Source organism: Peromyscus maniculatus, chromosome 6 (genome assembly GCF_049852395.1).
Source record: "Peromyscus maniculatus bairdii isolate BWxNUB_F1_BW_parent chromosome 6, HU_Pman_BW_mat_3.1, whole genome shotgun sequence".
Lineage (NCBI taxonomy): Eukaryota > Metazoa > Chordata > Mammalia > Rodentia > Cricetidae > Peromyscus > Peromyscus maniculatus.
This window is the reverse complement of record NC_134857.1, coordinates 41,000,929-41,022,448: the sequence shown is the minus strand read 5'-3', so window position 1 is coordinate 41,022,448 and position 21,520 is coordinate 41,000,929. Positions and strand designations below refer to the sequence as shown.

At 38.1% G+C, this 21,520-nt stretch overlaps 1 protein-coding gene across 4 annotated transcripts in view; it reads right to left on the bottom strand.

Moving 5' to 3' along the window:
* Positions 1-638: 638 nt before the first annotated feature.
* Eif2a (eukaryotic translation initiation factor 2A) overlaps positions 639-21,520 on the bottom strand; it is a 30,517-nt gene continuing 9,635 nt past the window's right edge. For 2 of the 4 annotated variants that reach the window (XM_076574123.1, XM_006994642.4), the window contains 12 exons: positions 16,519-16,593; positions 13,393-13,511; positions 11,003-11,102; positions 10,199-10,281; positions 9,422-9,495; positions 9,151-9,295; positions 8,911-9,027; positions 6,711-7,282; positions 4,126-4,239; positions 3,212-3,328; positions 2,004-2,069; positions 639-1,008 (listed from right to left, as the gene is read on the bottom strand). In XM_076574123.1, the coding sequence (XP_076430238.1) occupies positions 943-1,008; positions 2,004-2,069; positions 3,212-3,328; positions 4,126-4,239; positions 6,711-7,282; positions 8,911-9,027; positions 9,151-9,295; positions 9,422-9,495; positions 10,199-10,281; positions 11,003-11,013 (1,365 nt within the window). In that variant the 5' untranslated portion in view covers positions 11,014-11,102; positions 13,393-13,511; positions 16,519-16,593 and the 3' untranslated portion in view covers positions 639-942. The remainder of the gene's footprint in view (positions 1,009-2,003; positions 2,070-3,211; positions 3,329-4,125; positions 4,240-6,710; positions 7,283-8,910; positions 9,028-9,150; positions 9,296-9,421; positions 9,496-10,198; positions 10,282-11,002; positions 11,103-13,392; positions 13,512-16,518; positions 16,594-21,520) is intronic. The other 2 variants (XM_006994643.4, XM_042279079.2) reach the window with 1 other exon arrangement.

The window sequence follows — 21,520 nt, the reverse complement described above, 5'->3', positions numbered from 1 at the left end:
AACAGATGCAATCAATAACAAAAAAAGCATTTTCGCTTTCTTAATTTGGCAAAAAACTCAAAGGCCTTGTTATAGTCAACATCAATAGAAGTAAAGAACTTTACTGGAGGACGAACAAATTATCGGAGTAATTTGGCAGTGTTTATAAAAGTAAAAGTGAACACAGTTGACGACCAACAGCCAGTGCCCTCCAGACACCAGCAGTGTTCCACAGGAACCTAAAGCGCAGAGGCTCTGGAGACAGACTACCCACGTCCAACTCCATTTCCCAACACTAGCAGGGTTCTTTTTTAAGTATTTATTTTTATTTTAAGTGCATGGATGTTCCACTTGAATGTATACCTGTGCATGCCTGGTACCTATGAAGGCCAGAGAAGGCGAGAGATTCCCTGGAACTGGAGTTATAGACATGGCTGCATGTGGGTGCTAGGACTCAAACCAGGATACTCTGGAAGAACAGCCAGTGTCCTTATCTGAGCAGCCATCTCTCTAGCCCCTACAGATTTCTTAATTTTCTGGACTTAAGTTTCTTCAGTTATAAAATAGACATTATAGTAACATCCACTTCATAGTTATGTTGTAAGAACAATACATCCTATAAATTTATAATAAAGAACTGCTTAATTTGAAGGCAAAAATAAAATTTAAAATGTATTTATTTATATAGGAAATACTGTTACCTATTAAAAAACAAATGTCTGTCCATTTGTCAAGCTTATCTGAAAAAAATCATCTCTCTTTATCACATACTGACATGATACAGGATGCAGAAGTAAAAGTCAACTTAATAGACATCATTAAATAATCACACATATGCAACCTTAGATAATGGTTAAAAATACAGACTGATGTTAAAGGTGGGATGTAGAGATTCCACGAACCCCGTGGATTAACAGACTTGCTTATACTGTTTCCTGCCGACAATTTGTTTTCTATGAATCTTCAAATTCCCAATTCCAAATCTTCAAGCTCCTGGAGAAGGGCTTTCTCTTTTTGAATTTTCTCCAACTACAAACATTTCAAACATTAAAGTTATTAAATAGAAAATAATTATTGGATCTGTAACCTAACAGTAGAAAGGACAAAATTTAGAGATGGAATATTCTTACATTTTATCAAATCCACTGGCAAAGCCAGGTTAGAAAGCAATTCTAACTTGTTCCTGTTATAATCAAGGTGCAATGCAGCGAGCTGTCAGACTGTCCCTTCCAGTGTGAGATTTCCTGCATCTACGTGTGCTAAAAAGTGCTGAGAACACGGGGAGGGAGGAAGAGGAGATGGGACAGTGCAGCAGATGGGAGGAAGCCTGTTATTTACCTAACAACTGCCATTACGTGTCTAGTGACAGCACTGGGATACCACTCAGGAACTGTGACCCATTCACCATGACCTAGGGCTGAGCTTCTCCTGTCACAGACAAAACTTTAAGAGTATTCAAAAGAGGGGGCTGGAGAGATGGCTCAGTGGTTAAGAGCACTGACTGCTGAGTTCAATTCCCAGCAACTGCAAGGTGGCTCACAACCACTTGTAATGAGATCTGGTGCCCTCTTCTGGCTTGCAAGAACACATGCAGACAGAATACTGTATACTTACTAAATAAAAATAAATCTAAAAAACAGAAAAAAGAAAAAAAAAGAATATTCAAAAGAAATTTAAAAAGTATTAAAAAGAATTTTGTAGCCAGGCAGTGGTGGCGCACGCCTTTATAATCCCAGCACCCGGGAGGCAGACCAGGCAGATCTCTGTGAGTTTGAGGCCAGCTTGGGCTACCAAGTGAGCTCCAGGAAAGGCGCAAAGCTATGTGGAGAAACCCTGTCTCGAAAAACCAAAAAAAAAAAAAAAAAAAGAATTTTGCAAACTGTTTCCCAGACAAGTTTTTCAGTTCTGTGCTTTTTTTCTTGACTGAATGATTGCTTATACTAATCCTAGGGGTGGGCTGGGGAGTAAGCTGGGGTATGGGGGATGCTAATGGCTATGAACCCAAATGGAAAGTGAACCCTTACCTGATTTTTCTCTAGCTGTTTCCCAGCGGCTGACTGCTCTTTCAGCTGCTCTATTGCTTTTAGTTTCTGTGAAATAAATACAGGGAAGAAGGAAGAAGAAGTTATTTTCTAGTGCAAATTATTTTATCAACAACAACCATACTACACTTGTTCAAAGACGGTCTGGTAAAAATGCTAGGACAAGCCAGGTGGTGGTGGTGGTGGTGGTGGTGGTGGTGGTGGTGGTGGTGGTGGTGGTGGTGGTGGTGGTGCACACCTTTAATCCCAGCGCTCGGGAGGCAGAGGCAGGTGGATTTCTGTGAGTTAGAGAACAGCCTGGTCTACAGAGTGAGATCCAGGACAGCCAGGCTGTTATACAGAGAAATCCTGTCTTGAAAAACAAAAACAACAAGAAAAAAAAAAGACTAGGATAAGTTTATTATTTTTAAAGTTAAATGTAAAATTGTATGTTAAAAGCATGGGATTGGGCAAAATATGTTTTTCTAAGTTTTTGTTTGTTTGTTTTTAACTCATTCTGTGTGTAGGTGTGTGCTGTAGAGCATACATGGAGGCAGAGGAACACTCTGGAGTCTGGTCTCCTCCTTTCACCTCTCTCTGAGTTCTGGGCTCAGACTTGGATTGTCAGGTCTGCATAACAAGTATTTAAATGACGTGAGTGTACCGGTGTGAATTCACAAGTACAACACAGATTTCAGCATCTATTCCAACATTCCACTGTGGCAGGACAAAGCCTCACCCCCAGGGCTGCCCCCACACACCATAAGTTCCCTTCTGTGTGTGTGTTCATTTTCAAAGCTGGAATAAACTATTTGTTCCTATCTAACTCAAAGGGAGCTACTGCAAAGCTGAGGTAAGTCTTCAGGGCTGGGGATGTAGCTCAGGAGAGGAGTACTTGCTTAGCATGCATGAGCCCTGGGTTCAATCTCCAGTCCACAGCATTGATAACGATAAAAAGCACCTTTACTACAGTATCTAACGTTCCTTATAACTTCAAAATTGATAATATAAGCAGTTGCAGTCACCAAAGCATTTGTGAATGGAACTGAACTGAGGACTCCTCTGTTACACTATTTTATGGAAAGAAAGTGACAGAGAGAACTGTCACCGACTTTCAGTCCCTGCCAAGCCCCACTGTCCCCCCTTTAATTATGCAGTTCTCACGTACAGGCCTTCTGATGCACATATCTATTTTTCACTCAGTCTCTCACCTTCTTTAGATTCTTAATTTTTTTGTCTACTTCAGGATCACCTGAAGCAGACTGGGTGATAGTATTCCGTGGAGAACTCTGTGGGACAGGAGTAGGAGCCAAATCACTTCTTGCTTCCTAAAGGAAAAACAAATGGAAACATCTATTTATTCTGTCTGTGTGTGAGACAGCTGAGTGGGTAAGGATGCTTGTTGCCAGGGTGACAACCTGAGTTCAATTGCTGGAACACACATGGAGGAGGCTGACCACAATACGTGTGGTCAGAGGACAGCCTGCAGGAGCTGGTTCCTTCCTTTTCCACTGTGTGAGCCCAAGGATCAAACCTGAATGCATATGTTTACTAACTATAGAGTATATACTCACTGCGAAAGGGAAAAACTTCAAATTTTAGAAGAATATAATGCAATTCCACCTTTTGAAATAACATTATTGGGCCAGGGAGAGGGCTCAGTAGGTAAAGATGCTTGTTGCCGCCGGGCAGTGGTGGTGCACACCTTTAATCCCAGTACCTGGGAGACAGAGGCAGGCGGATCTCTGTGAGTTTGAGGTCAGCCTGGTCTACCAAAGTGAATTCCAGGACAGCCAGAGTTGTTATACAGAGAAACCCTGTCTCAAAAAACTGAACGGAAAGAAAAGAAAGAAAGAAAAGAAAGAAAAAAAAAAACAAAAAAAAAAAACTTTATTATCCCAGGTACCCCCATTGTGATGAAAGGCATTCACAGTTACCCACCATATAGATATAGATACTAATTCACAGAGAGACACAAAGAAAGCTACCTGGCTATTTACATCTAATCCCCACTACATTTTCTCACATCACAATCACATCTTTAGGAATGGAATTGTTAAACATCAGGAGTTTAACAATCAAGTAGCTCTTGGCTTGATTTTGAAGAGCTCAGCACTCCAAATACCTGTTTTGCAGCTTTTTTAGCTTCATGCTTCCTTTGATTTTTAAGGGCTGTTTTTGATAATGGCTTGTCACTTCCTGGATGTGGTTTCATATTCTGGGGAGGTTCCTCTTCATGCTATGGAAAATGTAAAACAAGTACTTCTGAAATGGAGTCCAAGGTTTGAAAAGCACACAATAGCAAATTATGTTCTTTAACTAGTATAGGATGACTCTATCAGATTTAAGCAATTGGCAAGGCACATTTCAAATGTCTTACTAGAACAGAGTTAAATACGGGCCTTTCTACTAGCTGATATGTATCTTCTAGTTACATAAGCCCATGCAAAATTCACTTTTGGTTTACAGAAATATGAAATTTGTCTCAAGACCGCTAGAGACATGTAGTTCTTATGAAACTGAGTAACAACAGCTTCTCTGCGGTCTTTTTGATGTGATTAGCACCATTAAGAAGCAGCGACCTCATTTATTTTCTTCCCAACATGAATCACGTGGCAGCTCTGTACTGGCAGAGTCTGAGGTTGAAAGGTTAAGCACTGATGAAATGGACTATCGCAACAGGATTTGAGAGGCTTTAAGAATTTTTTAGTCCAGAAGGAAGGATACTGTTTTCTTTTTGTGCAAGCCAGGAGCAGGAAGTTTTATTCTTTGAAAGTGTTACCTAATTCTCTGGGTACCTTCTTACTAGTTTATTCACCCCTTTTAAAAGGAACATTCCTACTTTTCAGCTAGGGTACACCTCCACTTTTCTAATAACCTCAAGAACATGTAGCTCATGCTCAGATGTCCTTTATTATCAATACTATCACAGAAACTCAGACCATGAGCAATGCTCTCCTGAGCTCTGAAATACTGTTTGAAAGTATATGTGACGCCAACCAAGTCAGGAAAGGTGAGGAACTAATGGCCTGAGGACAATAAATGCTACTTCTCCAAGACCATGTCTGCCCGCATGCGGCCATGCTTCCTGACATGATAATAATGGACTAAACCTCTGAAACTGTAAGCAAGCTCCAATGAAATGCTTTCTTTTCTAAGAGTTGCCATGGTCATCTTCACAGCAGTAGAACACCAACTAAGACAGCATTTAAAAAACTGAGACAATTTCATATATGTATTCAGATCCATTGTGTCTTGAAAAATCAATAACTTTGGCAAATTGGACCCAAGATCACCTATGAAAAATCAATCACCTATGAAAAATCAATTAATGCTGAATGGCTAGCTGCTCACCATTTCCTCCTGCTCACTATTACCTTATATCATCAGCCTCACCTAATTAGCATCTGAATTTAAGTCCTAGACCTATAAAGCTAATGTAGCATGTTGAGTTATCTTTCCCAGAAATGAAACTGAATCCAAAACAACAGACTATTGCCATTGTCCTAAGTCACCCATCATAAATACATGGTAGGGCCTTACTGCTGAAGGCACTGCACACTTTGACTGCAGGACATAGAGAAATTAATCTTAAACTGACCAGGAAGTATCTTCCCTGATGGCTAGCATTCATGGTGCCAGACAGTGTTACACAGACTGCTGGGGGAAGAACAGACATCAATGGTCTTACCTAGTACTGGACCCTGCATGGTACAATACTGAACTTCCAGGCAAGATGTGCCTACTATTGCAACAGTTACATGGTTACTGCTTTCTGATTGCATTTGAGGCTTGTTCTACAGAAGAGAATTTCATGCTTCCTACTACATATCCTGATCAAAGTCCTGATATTATTATTTTGCTAAATAGTCATGTTGTCAAATTGCCTTCTAAACATTTATATTTATACCCCTAGGCCTGAGCTGCTCTCAACACTGGTTAGAGAAACTTCCTTTTTCACTGGGCAGAAGTCAAGGGAGAGATTCATTACTGGTCAGTGCTGAAAAAGCCCTAAAGAGGAGAAGGTATCAACGCCCACCCCATCACCAAAGCTCAGACAACATTACAGAAGAGGAGTTGCAAAGAATGTAAGAGCTGGAGGATGGGGAGGAGCGCAGTAAAATGCTGTCTTCTGGTTAGGATACGGTTATTGAACTCAGGAACTCATAGCAGCTGGGCTTACCTGCACACGATCAAGCCAGCCAAATTCTGACATAGATTTGACAGACGATTTCTAGGAGACAGCACTTACTGAAGAATTACTGGTAAGTGACTGTTGTTGGGGGAGGCACAATCATTGCTTTTGAAGATACGGCCATCATTAGGACACGGTCATTTGCCAATAGATGGCCCCATATCTATGCTCATATGGACAGTGCTAAATGGACTTAGAAGGTTATTTTTAAAAAAAGACATGAAGTTGGGAGAGGAACATGAGGATAGTTGGATTGGGAGATAGAGTAGATTTGATCATATTTCACTGCATATGTGTGTGAAATTCAAGAATAAAAAAATTGTTTTTAAACTGTAAGTCCCCTTAAATGAACTTTTTAGCCAGCTTAATATATGAGCTGCTCAGCATATTCATCTTCTGTGGGTCTTAGGAGAGCTCTCTGGAGTATATTCTAAGTAGGTACTAAACAACACAAGCATGGGGAAAAGGTCTGCAGAGTTTCACACAAAATCACTTTCCTGTGTGCTATTACTTACCAGCTTGGAATTGGTGACAGGTTTATTTCTTAAGGCTGGAGGTCTATAAGCTGTTGCAACTTTAGGTTCCTCACTAGGTACTTCACTTGGAACTGCTTGGTACTTGATTGTTTTTGCTGGAAATACTCCATCCAAAAATGGCTGCCAAGAAACCTGCCATAATTCTCCATTTGATGGCACATCATACTTATGCAAGAGAGAGCCAGTATAATGCCAAATCTTATACCCATTATTAACACGTAACCTGGGAGCACATGTGGCTGTTAAAATATGCTCACCATCTGGGCACCAGGCAAAATATGTAGAATCGGAAGCCACTGGTTTAGAAATCAGCTTGTAGTTTTTAACATCCCATACTTCCATTTGTCCCCGAAGATTTCCAAATCCAGCCAGTACTAATATATGTCCATGAGGGCTATAGTAGGCTGCATTGCGAGGACCAGTCCCAAAGTCAAACACAGGATCACATTTCAGGTTGAAAACTGTCGCTTTCGCAGGCATAAAACCATAAACAGCACAAAACTCAGTAGAACTTGAATTCCAAACTACATCATAAATTGGGCCATTTTTTGCTAAAAAAAGAATATAAGATACAAATCAACAGTAAAATATATATATATATTAGCACAAGACATAGATATATAACACTCATAAGCATGCCAAACATTTTTTCAAACTTCAAAAATTAAATATTTTTGTGTGATATACTATGAGCATTAATACAAAATTGTACATTTAAGAACTCCTATAGAATTTTATTATCTTTTAAACACATTAGCAATATGGGCTCATGGAAGCCAATTATAGACTTACAGTAATATTTTATTACTAGAAATAAAAAAAGATATTTTTTAAATGAGGTTTTGCTAGGATGTCCAGGCTAGTCAAATTCCTGAATTCAGATGATCCTCCCAGCTCCAAAGTGCTAGGACACAGACTACAGGTGCAGACTACCATGTCCAGCAACAGTTTGTTTTTTGTTTTTTGTTTTTGAAAGAGTAACATCTGCACATTGCTATACAAATAGAAACTATAAAAACACACGCCACAAAAGTGTCTGTATCAAGGTAACCCGTTTTATTTCTTGAATATCATTTTAGAATATTTTCTTGAAATAAAGCATCTTCTCTAAATACATAAAAATTACAAAGTTCTAGACTTTTTGTCATTTCATTTAGTACCATATTTTAGAGACTTTTCTACATTATCACATAAAAACCTGCCTCTTCCTCTGCCTCTGTAACCCATCATAAAGCTCCCCGATCATTTCTCCAGTCTAAGTGCAGACAAACATGTGAGAACCCAGCTCTAAGGTTAATAACTTGGTGATGCACCCTCACAGTGTTTCACAGTGTCCTGTGAAGCGGCTGCACCAATTTCCATGCTATCAACAGGATCTAATGGAATGGGTCTCCCTCACGTTCACACTATACAGTTTATTTTACTTTTTCCAACCTACCAGGTTAAATTTAAGACTTGGTTTTATTTCCATTTACTTAATTATTGTTATCTTTTAATAATTAAAATTAATTCATTTGTTTTCTGGTAGAATAATTTTCTTGTACCATTCCCATTTTCTTTCCGGTTATTGAACAGGCATTTAGGTATCTTGCAAAATTATGAAAGCTTAAGCTTACCCTTTCAACTGGTAACACTGCTGGCTTTATTCTCATTTCTGCAGCTATTTTTAAACTTACTACGTCTACTTGCTGTGTTAGTTAAGTGCTCAGAGAGCTGCTAGAGAAGACCACATCACCCAGAGAGTCTACTCCGACTCAGGTGCTGGCACCACAATAGCAAACTGTCTGTCAAAGTCAGGCTTGCTTGAGGATGACTTCAAGTTTCTCATGAAGAGGAATTTTATCAGAAATGTTACCATGGTATTTGGTTTTACTCACTTGATTAAGAATTTAGACTATGCCAGGCATGGTGGTGCATGCCTTTAATCCCAGCACTTGGGAGGCAAGAGGCAGGAGGATCTTTGTGAGTTTGAGTCCAGCCTGATCTACAGAGTGAGATCCAGAACAGCACAGCTGGCTGTTACACAGAGAAACCCTGTCTCAAAAAACAAAAAACAAACAAAAAAGAATTTAGTTTGTATTACCTTTATGGTGCGTGCGCGCACATGCGTGTGCGTGTGCGTGTGTGTCTTTCACTGTCACTGATTTTAACCACAGAGAAACTGTTAAGGTGTACTCACGCAATTGTACTACAGCACTTTCTCCATTTGTTGCAATGTAATGCAGGGTTTGTTCTCCATAGTAGGAAGCTCCTGTCTTGTCTACATCTGTACTAGCTATTACCAGCACAGCAGTAGCTATAACAGTGAAACAGTATTCAATTAGATTCAAAATACAAGTTAAAAATCATCTATAGACTGCTTTATATATATATGTCAAAATTAATATTTGATAACAAAAATGAAAATTATTCACCATACCTTTTTTATTCCACAGCATTGTAACCTTATCAGCTTTAAAAAAGCTTTTATTGGCCAGTGCTGCCTGAGGTCCAGCAAAGTTGGGGTACTGATATAATCTAACAAATGAAGGTGCGCCTTTACTTCCTGGGACATAGACTGCCACCTAAGATACACATGCATAAATCAGTACTTAACTCTTAGAAACATAAAAACTGAGATGGATGTTTTTAGAATTACTTTTTAAAAAAAAGACTTAAGTTCTACATAAATAAATAAAAACAGGAATTACCTTATAAGGTTGGCTTCCAGGTGATAAATTAAAGTCATTAACTTTTTGCAAATGTAATTTATTTGCTATTGTGTCTAAAATGAGAGGAAATGGATTAGAGATTGATAATAAGTTAACAAAAACACATCAAACTCTAAATTCATTATAAAAGGCTACTGTAACTACAAACTGTTCGTTGTAGTTTCATGTAGATGAGGCACAGCAATCCAGTAGAAAAGGCATGGGTGAGAGACAGACAGAACTTGGCTTGAACTCCATTAACCCATTTACTGGGGGTGTAGACTTGGGCAAGTATAAGATGATGCTAATTATACTACCTACTTCCCAGGGATTGATTTTAAGAACACAGGCCAAGTACATGGTATATGCTCCAATAAATGCCAATTTTTATATTAAACAATTCATAGACTCCATTAGATGGTAAAGATTGTCCTCACTTGCTAATGTCAAATGTGGATATAGAAATTCTATATGATAAATAATAATATAGCTGATACTGATTACTATCCTAAGCATGGAGAATCCATGTTAATAAGTAATAGTGCTACCCTAGTTAATGAGATAAATACATCAATAATATTTATGATGGCCCTGACCCTATAATACCACTGAGGAAAAGAAAATTCTATATTTAGATTAGGGCTAGCTTGTGGTTGAGCACTTGGCTAGCATGTGTGAAAGCCCTGGGATAGATTCTTAGCACTGAAGACAAACAAACAAAAAACCTTTGAAAACTGTATTTAAAGTAAATAATAAAGTTATTTAGTCTTTCCATACTAAAGTTGTTGTTTTCAAAGAAGTGAACTTCATTGTTAACATTCCGTGCACAAATAATTTCATCATCTGACCAGGAAGGACACCTATGGGAAAAAGTAAAACCATGTCAAAGCACTGATGCTGTTTAAGATAAAACACTAACATTACTTCTGCTACCAACAGTACTAATAGTCTTATTAAATGATGTAGCATTAAAAATATATTGTTCCGCTGGGCAGATCTTTGTGAGTTTGAGGCCAGCCTGGTCTACAGAGTGAGATCCAGGAAAGGCACAAAGCTACACAGAGAAACCCTGTCTCGAAAAAAAAAAAACAAAAAAAAAAAAAAAAAAAAAAAAACCTATATATATATATATAGAGAGAGAGGGGGGGGGGAGGGAGAGAGAGAGAGAGAAAGAGTTTCTTTCTTGAAAAACTAAAAGAGATAATATTTTACTATAATATACTCCTATATACTTAAAACCCCGTAAATACCAGGATTTTAGAATAATTTATTTTCAAAGTCAATACTAGAGGAACAAAGATATACAATGACATTAGCAAGACTGTGAAAATATCACTTTCCAGACTAGAGAGGTGGCTCAACTTTTAAGAGCACTTGTTCTTGCAGATGACCAGGGCTCATTTCCTAGCACCCATCTGGTAGTTCATAATTATCTGTAACTCTTAATTCCAGAAGATCTGATGCTTCTGACCTCCAAGGCCAGTAGGCATACATAAGGTGCACACACATTCATGCAGGCAAAACAGTCTTAAAATAAACCTAAATTTTTTTAAAAAATAGCACTTTAAAGCATCTATTTACCAGTTTTGCATTTTTTTCTGTATGAAAGATTTCAAACATGCTCCAGTTTTCACGTCATAAAGCTGTAGGTTGGGTACCCCAGCTGTGCCATCTTTAGAAGCTGCAATAAAAATATTTTTATAGTGATTGCTTCTAACACTTCTAAGATTTCATTCTCACAAAAATCTTAGAATAAGATTAAGAATATTAAATAAAATATTGCCTAAAATCAACTTTCCTGTCTTTAATTATGAAGCTAATCATTCATTACTAAAACCATGACATGATAGTTGTTTGAGTTAAAGCCCATCTCTGAAATGATTAAGAATACTTGAGGTATTTCTTACTAATTCTGGCATATATTACTGCTAAAGGGATTAAGTCATGAAGGTTTTGTGCCCATCACTTATGATTCTTAACTTCCCTTCAATTTACTTGGAAAAACAAGATTCATTAGAGTCCAAGTCTCTTTCATGGAAGAATAAAACCCTGAGGTTTATAATCCAACAACTAACTATTATCATTTATTTATTTAAAAAGATTGTCATTGTTAGAGAATGTTTTCCCACCTTTTTTTTTTTTTTTTTTTAATGAGACAGGGTCATACATATCCTAGACTGACCTCAAATTCCTGTGTAGCTGAGAGTGACCTTGAACTTCTGATTGTGAGTACTGGAATTACAGGCATGAAGATACCTCACCCAGTTTATGTAGTATGGGGATCAAACCCAGGCCTTAGGAATGCTGGCAAGAACTCTACTAACTGAGTTACATCCCAGCCCCAAATAAAATATTCTTAAAACGGCCTTTATACCACTTTCTTATGTTTGTATGGATAAAGCATAGCTAGATAAAAGTTCATATATCATTACCATTAGATGGCTTTAAATGTATCAAAATAGGGCACTGTTTCCTATCCTTTTTGGTTTTGGGGACAAGGTCTCTCCAACTCACAATCTTCCTGTTTCAACCTCATAAAAGTACTGGAATCACAAGCATGTAGACTACACACTCTGTCATAACAAATGCTTGTTTGATATTATATCTATTATACCGTCTTTTGCTTATAGTGATTACTTTAAATGTTGACTAAATCATTATTATTCCAGACCTTTAGAGATTGCTTCTAGCCAACAGTTATTTATTTTCTAAATTTCCTTTTGCAGTTTTTCTTCTCCTTTATCTCATAAATTACATTTTCACTTTACTTCCTGAAGTATGTCATTAACAGTCAACCATGACTCAAAAATATTAAAAGTAAAATCCCAGAAATAACTCATTAATTTTAAATTGCATACCGTCTTAAGTGATGAAATCTTGAGCCATCCCATTGTTTATTGTTTGCTTGTTTATTTACTTTTTTATTTTGAGAAAAGGTTTCACTATGTATCTCTGGCTATCCTAGAACTCACTTTGTAGAGCAGGCTGACTGACCTTGAACTCACAGAGATCCACCTGCCTCATTAATTAACTTTGTATCCACTGTATCCATACTACACCCATATTCTTCTACCCACCCAGTAGCCTCCTTGGTTGTTATATTTACTGGCAGAGGACACAGTGCTTACAAGTAACCCTTATTTTACTTATTGAGTGGGAACACAAAAGTAGTGATGCTAGCAATTTGCTACGAAGAGCTTCCTTAAAGTGAAAAGGTCAAAGTTCTTATTTAATATAAGAAAAGGATGCAAGCCGGGCATTGGTGGCGCATGCCTTTAATCCCAGCACTCGGGAGGCAGAGGCAGGTGGATCTTTGTGAGTTCGAGGCCAGCCTGGGCTACCAAGTGAGTTCCAGGAAAGGCACAAAGCTACACAGAGAAACCCTGTCTCAAAAAACCAAAAAAAAAAAAAAAAAAAAAAAAAGAAAAGGATGCATGATTACTGACATTAGGACTGGCAATGGGAATGAATCTTCTATCCATGAAATTATGAACATTTTTGGGTTACTTTTTCTGTGGAACGCTAACAGTTACAAGCTACAGTCACAGCACAGTCACAGTCCCTGGTGCAGGTGAAAAGGGTCAGGGCTGTGAGTGGAGCTCAGTTGGTAGAATACTTGTCTAGCACACATGAAGCCTTGTGTTTGGTCTCCAGCACCCCATGGATGGAACATGGTGGTATACACCTGAAATCTCCCCATCCAGGAGGTGGGCGGTAGATCAGAAGTTCAAGATCATCCACGGCTACAGAGTTTGTGCAAGTAGCCCAGGCTACTCGATATGGAGACCACTTAAAGGGTGTGGCTTACTTGCAGTCTCAGTCATACACTAAGACCTATTCCCTGCAGATAGTGGGGGTGAGGGTGGGGGTGTCTGCTTGACCTAAAATTACCATCTTACAGGTTATAGACTTAGTTTTCCCCACCAAATGTAACTGGTCCTGCTAGAATATTTTTACAGGGAAATACTTACTAGTGTAAGGCTGCCACGCTGCCAGGACAGTGTTATTTGGCGAGAATTCAAGGCAAACTGCCTTTGGGAGGTCGAAGGAGTGCAGTAGTCCCTTGTTAGTGACACTGATTATATTTACTCTGGTTTTAAAAGAAATTACTTCAGCAAAAATACCATTTTATAACAGCCAGCACTAACCAAAACATTCATGCCTCTTTTCAAATATAAAACACTCCAAATCGTTCACTTTTTATAAAAGCTACTTTTCAGAGTTTCAAAAAACACCAAGGAAAAACACTTTAACTTTTAAAAAAAAAATGTAAATTTTAACAAAAAGTATTGAGAAATAGTACAGAATTAGCAGCAAGGACCAGAAGTGCTATGACCAACTGAGTGAGCGCACAGCTAGGCTGCAGGGAGGCTGGGGGTCATCAAGTCAAAGGGAAGGCAGGCACGAGGCAGAATGCTGAAGCCCACTTGTTACATTTGAATCAATAGAAACTGTAATAGTGGGGGAAATCAGTAAGCATGTTTATGAAGATCTCAAGAGGTGTCTAACACATAGGCCTATCAAGTATTACTGTTACAATAATAACAAAATAGCAGCGATCATGGAATTAAAGTAGTTCCATATTGGATACTTCCTACATAATCCCATGCAGTGGCCTCACCACTTTCTGTAAATCTCTCATTTGAATCCTTACAAGCATCATTATCTCTATTTTATAAACAAATACATTTAGACTTAAAAAAAAAAATCAAATGAGTTGATCTGATCAGCATACTACTGATAAATGCTTCAGCCAAGTTTTGGAAGTTAGCTTGTCCTGACATACTGAAGTCCCAGGGTGGGGCTGCGGAGATGGTTCAGAGGTTAAAAGCAGTGGCTGCTCTTCTCGAGGACCCTTGTTGGAGTCCCAGCACTCACACAATGGCTCACAACCACCTGGAACTCCAGTCCTAGGTCTAAAGCCTCCTCTGGCTTCCATGGGCACTACACACATGGTGCACAGACACACATGCGGGCAAAAGACCCATATAACCCATATACGTGTAAATAAATAAATACATACATACTTTATTTAAATAAAAATTGAGCTGGGCATAGTGGCATATGCCTTCAATCCCAGCACTCAGAAGGCAGAGGTAAGCAGACCTCTGTGAGTTCACAGCCAGACTGATCTACATAATGAATTACAGAACAGTCAGAGCTATGCAGAGACACCGTCTCCAAAAAAAAAAAAAAAAAGAGTTGGAGGTTGCCCAACCTTTAGACAATACAGCATGACGATATGACGATGTGTCTATAACTGTGCTGGAATGCATTGAAGGGTATTCTGGGAGGTATTTGGCCTGTTGGCCACAGGTTTAGGTACACCCACAATTAATCTTTTTAAGGTTAATACATACATACATATAAGATGGAATATATATATATATATATTATATATATGTATTGTTTTTCAAGAAATTGCTGCAATAAACTTTATTCTGCTCATGTCTGAGGAGGATACTATGGTTAGGATAAGCAGAAACCAGTAAGAATGAGAGTATATTGCACACTTAAACAAATACACATGCACATGCATCCACCACACACAATGATTCTTTGCAAATTATAAACAATAAACAACACATCTGAAAATGAGGCTTGCTTGTTTTTGCTGTTGGTAATATTCAATAGTTATTCCTAGTTCAATAAAATTTGAAAAAATCCTATTTAAGGAAAGATCTGTTATAGTTTCTGATTAGATAACTACAAATTGACCAAGAACACAATCAATTGATACCCATATCTGATTGCCTTGCCCTGAACAATATGTACTATTTTATAATCACATCATTTTAAGAAAATAAAGGTTAGCATCTGATATAAAAATACCTATTAAAATGATGATACGGGGCTGGAGAGATGACTGAGAGGTTAAGAGCACTGACTGCTCTCCCAGAGGTCCTGAGTTCAATTCCCAGCAACCACATGGTGGCTCACAACCATCTGTAATGAGATCTGGTGCCCTCTGCTGACCTGCAGTCATATATGCTGTATACATAATAAATAAATAAATCTTTAAAAAAAAAATGATACTATCTAAAACAGCATACAGGGATATATTAAAAAGATTTAAAAAGCTGGGCCATGGCAGCGCACAACTTTTATCCTAGCACTCAGAAGGCAGAGGCAGGCACATCTCTGTTAGTTCCAGGCCAGCCTGATTTACATAGTGAATGTGAGGACAGTCAGGGCTATGTAGAGAGATCCTGTCTCAAAAACAAAATAAAAACTTTAACATTGTGGCTAAGATTCAATGTGCTTATATTGTTAATGATTTGCAAGGAATTTATTGATTAGTCAATACCCTAAAAAGCAAATCAACTAATTTAACAGTCTTTAATAGTTAATTTTAAAAAAAGATCACATTTTATCTAACTTTCAGAAAATTTTAAAATATATTACCACTATAAAGAACTTTAAATTCATTATTTTCAGACTAGTGCATTATTTTTCTCTTTTTTGAAAAGCCTAACAGTATATGCTTGAAAACAAAAGAAAAATAGGAAAAAAAAGAAAAAATACAGATATTTGGACATTTTCTTGATCTGTGAAATAATGTAGTGACTTTAGAAAATTAGAAAGAACTGCTTTTAGGAAATCATGATCATTTAATGAAAATAATTATTTTCTTAAAAGACCAATTTTGTAATCTGATAGTTTACATAATATAAGTTATATTAATCATTCTTTCTATACTTTTATACAAAATAAAATTAATAGTACTAACTTAGTTACTGGTTTGACAGCAAAAATACAAAGTAAGTCTAAAGTAAACAAGCAAAAAATAATAATTTTCTAAATGTGAATTTAAGACACCCTAACCAATAACTTAGAATACTATTTGAAATAACTTTTTGATTTCCTCAGTAATAATTTTTTCACAATTATTTTTAATTCTGAGTCATTACACAACTCAATTTATGGCATTTATATAAGAACACCTTTGAGGGTGTTCAAAGTACTCTCATTACACACAACAACAAATGCACATGACAATGAGACTTGATCAATGATAACCAATACATGCTTTTCAAATCATGCCAGCTGTGTAATATTCATTGTGCCCATAAAATTTTCCATAAATGAGCACTAACTTTTCTCCATTGTTCCAGGCAAACAATGTCCCATCCTTACTAAAAGTGTAGACTTTGCAATTTTTTCCAGATTCCCTGAAAAAAAAAAAGTTTAAATTAAAAGGCATTAATAATACTTTCCAAAAAATCTGATTGAAAAGTCTACAATCCATTAATTAAATGACTTGATTAATTTATACAAATTTTAGAAACTATTGTAAAATGTTGTCTATTTAAATACTTCATCTCTTAAAATGTAAATGTTAGCAACCATTGTAAAGTATGCTGGAAACTGGATAAATCTTCAGAAACAGATCATTTTTTGGTGTGGTAGTCTGAATGAGAATGGCCCGCATAGGCTCATGGATTTGAACATTTAGTCATCTGGAATGGCACTACTTGAGAAGGATTAGGAGGTGTGGCTTCATTGGAGAAAGCATGTCACTGGGGGTGAGCTTTGGGGTTTCAAATGCTCTAGGCAGGCCCAGTGGCACTCTCTCTTCCTGCTGCCTCTGGACCCAGATGTAGAACTCTCAGCTACTCTCCAGCACCATGTCTGCCTACATGCCGCCATGCTCCCCACCATGATGAGAATGGACTAAATCTCTGAAACTATAAGCAAGCCCCAATTAAATGCTTTCTTAGAGTTACCATGGCCATGGTGTCTCTTCACAGCAACAGAACACCAACTAAGACAGTGACCAGAGAAGGCAAAACAATGAAACTGAATGTGAAAGTTACTAGTTGTCACCCCTGAGCAAGCTGAGGGACTGCAGTGCAGAGGCTTTGTAGAGCTGGCCCCATACTACCTGCATAACAAAACAATAGTGGGCAGAATACCCTCGAGGACTAAAGGGCTCTTGGATTTGAAAGACTAAGCTATTCTATCAATTTCCCCAGTAGAGACTCAATGTATAAAAACAAGGCCAGAGCTGGGCGGTGGTGGCCACACCTTTAATCTTAGCACTCTTTGGAAGGCAGAGCCAGGCAGATGTCTGGGAGTTCAAGGCCAGTCTGGTCTAAGAGTGAGATCCAGGACAGGCACCAAAACTACACAGAAACCTTGTCTTGAAAAGAACAACAAAATTAATAACAATAATAAAAACAATACATAGATCTTAGTAAATGGTGATACAGGCTTCTGAATATCATCTGTGGAAATATGACCAGTATCAACATTCTATCAAGAAATCAACACTATAAGTATTACAACTCTCTACTGGAGATGACCACTGTGAATATATCTAATAACAATGAAGACTTAGACAGAAATGTGAGTATACATGTACATGTCTACTGATGTAGTGATATTAAGTGAGGAACTTTGTGGCAAACAAATATTTCAATTGCCAAGTAACAGCAAAGGCAATAAGAGTGACCAATATGCCCCTTTAAACACCACTACCTCATTAATTTACCTTAAGGTATTTTTGCTTCTGCTTTCATTAAATTATGGTAACTTATACTCATTTTATAGACAATGAAACTTACAAAATACCTTTCCCATAAAAACAGCTATGAACAAGATGTCTCTTGCCTTATTGTAGTATAACTCGTTCTCAAACATGAAGACAGAAAATTTCTATTCTTATTAATTCCTCCCAGGTTTTAGCTTATTCTAAACTACTCATACCTACCTACCTCATTTTGACTCTGTAATCATACCCTTATTTCAATGGTTATAAATAGCATTTGTTTGTTTTATGAGATGAGGTTTCTCTGTGTAGCCCTGGCTGTCCTGGAAGCTACTCTATAGACCAGGCTGGCCTAGAGCTGAGAGATCCACCTGACTCTGCCTCTCAGATGCTGAAATAAAAGGCGAGAATCACCACACCTACCCCACAAACAGTATTTTAATAACTTGTATTAGAACTGTGTTTAGGACTGATGTCAATTTTACTACATTACGGAATCCAGAGGTTAATTCTTTTCTTTCTTTTTTGGTGAGATTCTGTTTATTTTTATTTTATGCATATGAGTGTTTTGCCTGAATGTCAACCTGTGTACTACATGCATACAGTGCCTGGAGAAGCCAGAAGAGGTCACCAGATCTCTGGGGCTGGAGTCCCAGCAGGTTATGCGTTGCTGTGTGGGTACTGGGAGTTGAACCGTGGTCCTCTGGAAGAGCAGCCAGTGCTCTTAATCACTTTTCTGTCTCTCATCCATCAATTCTTTTCTAAATCTTGGCAAATGAAAAATGTTGGCTATTTTCCTTGCAAATATATAATAGATGTAATGTATAAATTATATACACTTATAATTTACTTATTTTTTGAGACAGAGTCTCACTATGTAGCTCTGGATGTCCTGGACCCCACTATGTAAACCAGGCTGGCTTTTAACTCTGAGATCTTCTTGCCTCTGACTCCTGAGTGCTTGGATTAAAGAGGTGGAGCTGCCCAGTCAATGGGATTTTTTTAAATAAAAAACTTTAAGTAAATACAAAATGTAGGTACTTATTGCCAACCTCAAATGTTCATTCAAATACTAAAATAAACAAAACATCAGAGGCTGAAGAGGTAGCTCAGCAGTTAAGAGCACTGGCTGCTCTTCCAGAGGACCTTGGTTCAATTCCCAGTACCCATGTGGAGAGTCACAGTCTCTAACTCCATTCCCCGGGGATCTGATGCCTTCTTCTGGCCTCTGCAGGTACGGTACACATGGGATACACAGACATTACATGTGTGCAAAAAACCCAGATACGTAATATTTTTTTTAAAATTCCATCAAATGTGACATCATTTTATGCAAATACTTCAACATACATCTCTAACTGGTAAAGACAGTTTTAAAACATCATAATGAAAACCATGCCATATCATCTCACAAAATTACTCCTTACTATCATGTAACATTCAGTACTTATATTGGATTTGGATTGTTTCTTTCTCTTAGGTTTCTGTTCATTTGTTTTCCAGTATGAGAGACTAAGCCCAGTGCCTGGCATCTACAAAGCAATTACTTTTCAACTAATCTCTATTCCTGGCCCTTTTTATTCTTCATTAAATTGCCCAGGCTAAACCCCGAGCAGGCCTGGATTGAAACTGTTTTCTAAGAGCTCCCTGGGTCATTCTAATGAAGAGCCAGAAGGATACATCTAAAATATTGGCAAGATTCAGTTTTGAAATCTTTTAAAAAACTTTCTGAACTTGGGTTTGTTCCCCAACAATGGGGGAAAAACCCTTTATGAGAAGGGAAATTCCAATTCCTAAGGAAGCTGCTGCATCTCCTTGTTCTGCTCTCACAGAGAGTGAGGTTGTGCTGGATTCAACCATCTATTCTAGAAAAGACTAGGCTAGCTCATCTTCTAATACCACCGCTTGTTCTCAACTTAGGGGACTGAAAGCCACACTTGAACATGCTGCTTCCATGATCACTGCTCAAAGTACGGTAAGGGAGAAGTTCTGACATTTAGATTCAAAACAAACACTAAAACAAACTATCTAGCTGGCCAGTGGTGGCGCACACCTTTAATCCCAGCACTCGGGAAGCAGAGGCAGGCGGATCTCTGTGAGTTCAAGGCCAGCCTGGTCTATGGTGCGAGATCCAGGAAAGGCACAAAGCTACACAGAGAAACCCTGTCTCGACCCCCCCCCCCCAAAAAAAAAAACAACACTATCTAATTACAGCTATCTTAGGATTCCATCTTCAGGCTAGGTATTTAATCCACTCAGACAATCTCGCTACATCCTAAAGCTTGAGAGGCACTAGTCTAAACCACAATTTCTTTCTGATTACAAAATATCCCATTATTCTTTCTGCATTTACTAATAAGTCCTATAAAGAACCTGTATTCATCAACTATTTGGTTACTATGAAATGTGGAGTTTTTAAAGCCAGGTGTGGTGGCACATACCTTTAGTCTCAGCACTCAGGAGGCAATGGCAGGTGGATCTCTGAGTTTGAGGCCAGCCTGGTCTACAAAGCAAATTCCAGGACAGCCAGGGCTACACAAAGAAACTCTGGTGTCAGGGGGTAGGGGTGGGATTGTACCACGCTATATATGGTATGGAGGTGGAGAATCATTTTATTTTTCTGGAGTATTCGTGTACTTAATATTTTATTCTGCAGTATAATCCTTAATGTTCAAATTGTCTCTTCTTAGGTTGGTATTAAACTCTTTCCAATTGATTCCTATGACCCTTTCATAAGGTTCATCATTCTTTCATCACTGCTTCCTGACTTTAAACTGGACAGAACTAGGATTCAAATGTAGGTCAAAGATGGATGGCCCCAACATTGCAAAGGAACCTTGGGGTGACTGTCCAGGTAGCCAGGTATCTCTCGTTCCTTCTAGTTTTGGAAGTTGTTTGCTCTGCACTAACTGTTTACTCAGGGTCTTTGATGGAGTTGAAGACTAGGTAGTTATAGTTGCAGTTACAGAGCTTTGGACTCATCAAGATAGAATAATGGGGTATTTTCTCCAAATATGCCAATTACATTGTAAATGTAATTCTTACCTGATAAATGTTCTTATATTTTATCATTTTATTATGTTAGAGTTAAAACTTCTCCTTTTTATTTAGACAAAAAGGGGAAAATGTTGTGGAATATTCCTTTACCCCGTGTGAAGGTATGTCACTGTGACTAGTTTAATAAAAAGCTAAATGGCCAATACCTAGGCAGGATTTGGGGGGCAGAGAGAATGCTGGGAAGAAAGAAAGGCAGAGTTGCAAGTGGACACAGAGGTGGTCTTCTTTCTGTAGGTCTAGAAAATTCTGTCTACATGAGGGCTGTCATCTAATGAATGGCTTAATCTACTGATAGATTCAAAATGTGAACAGACTTTGGAAGGTGGTCAAACTATGGAAGACAGACTCTGGTTAGGCCACTACTGGACATATGCCCTGGGGTGGGGGCTACATCTTGCCCTGGCCTCTTCCTGCTGCTGTTCAGTTCTGCTTCCTGGCCTCCATGATGTGAAGAAAGTCCTCTGAAACCTGCTACTATTAGGTTCTGCCCAAGTGCAAGGGACCAGTCAGCCACTGTAACCCAAATAAACTCCTTCCTTTGTTTACTCAGA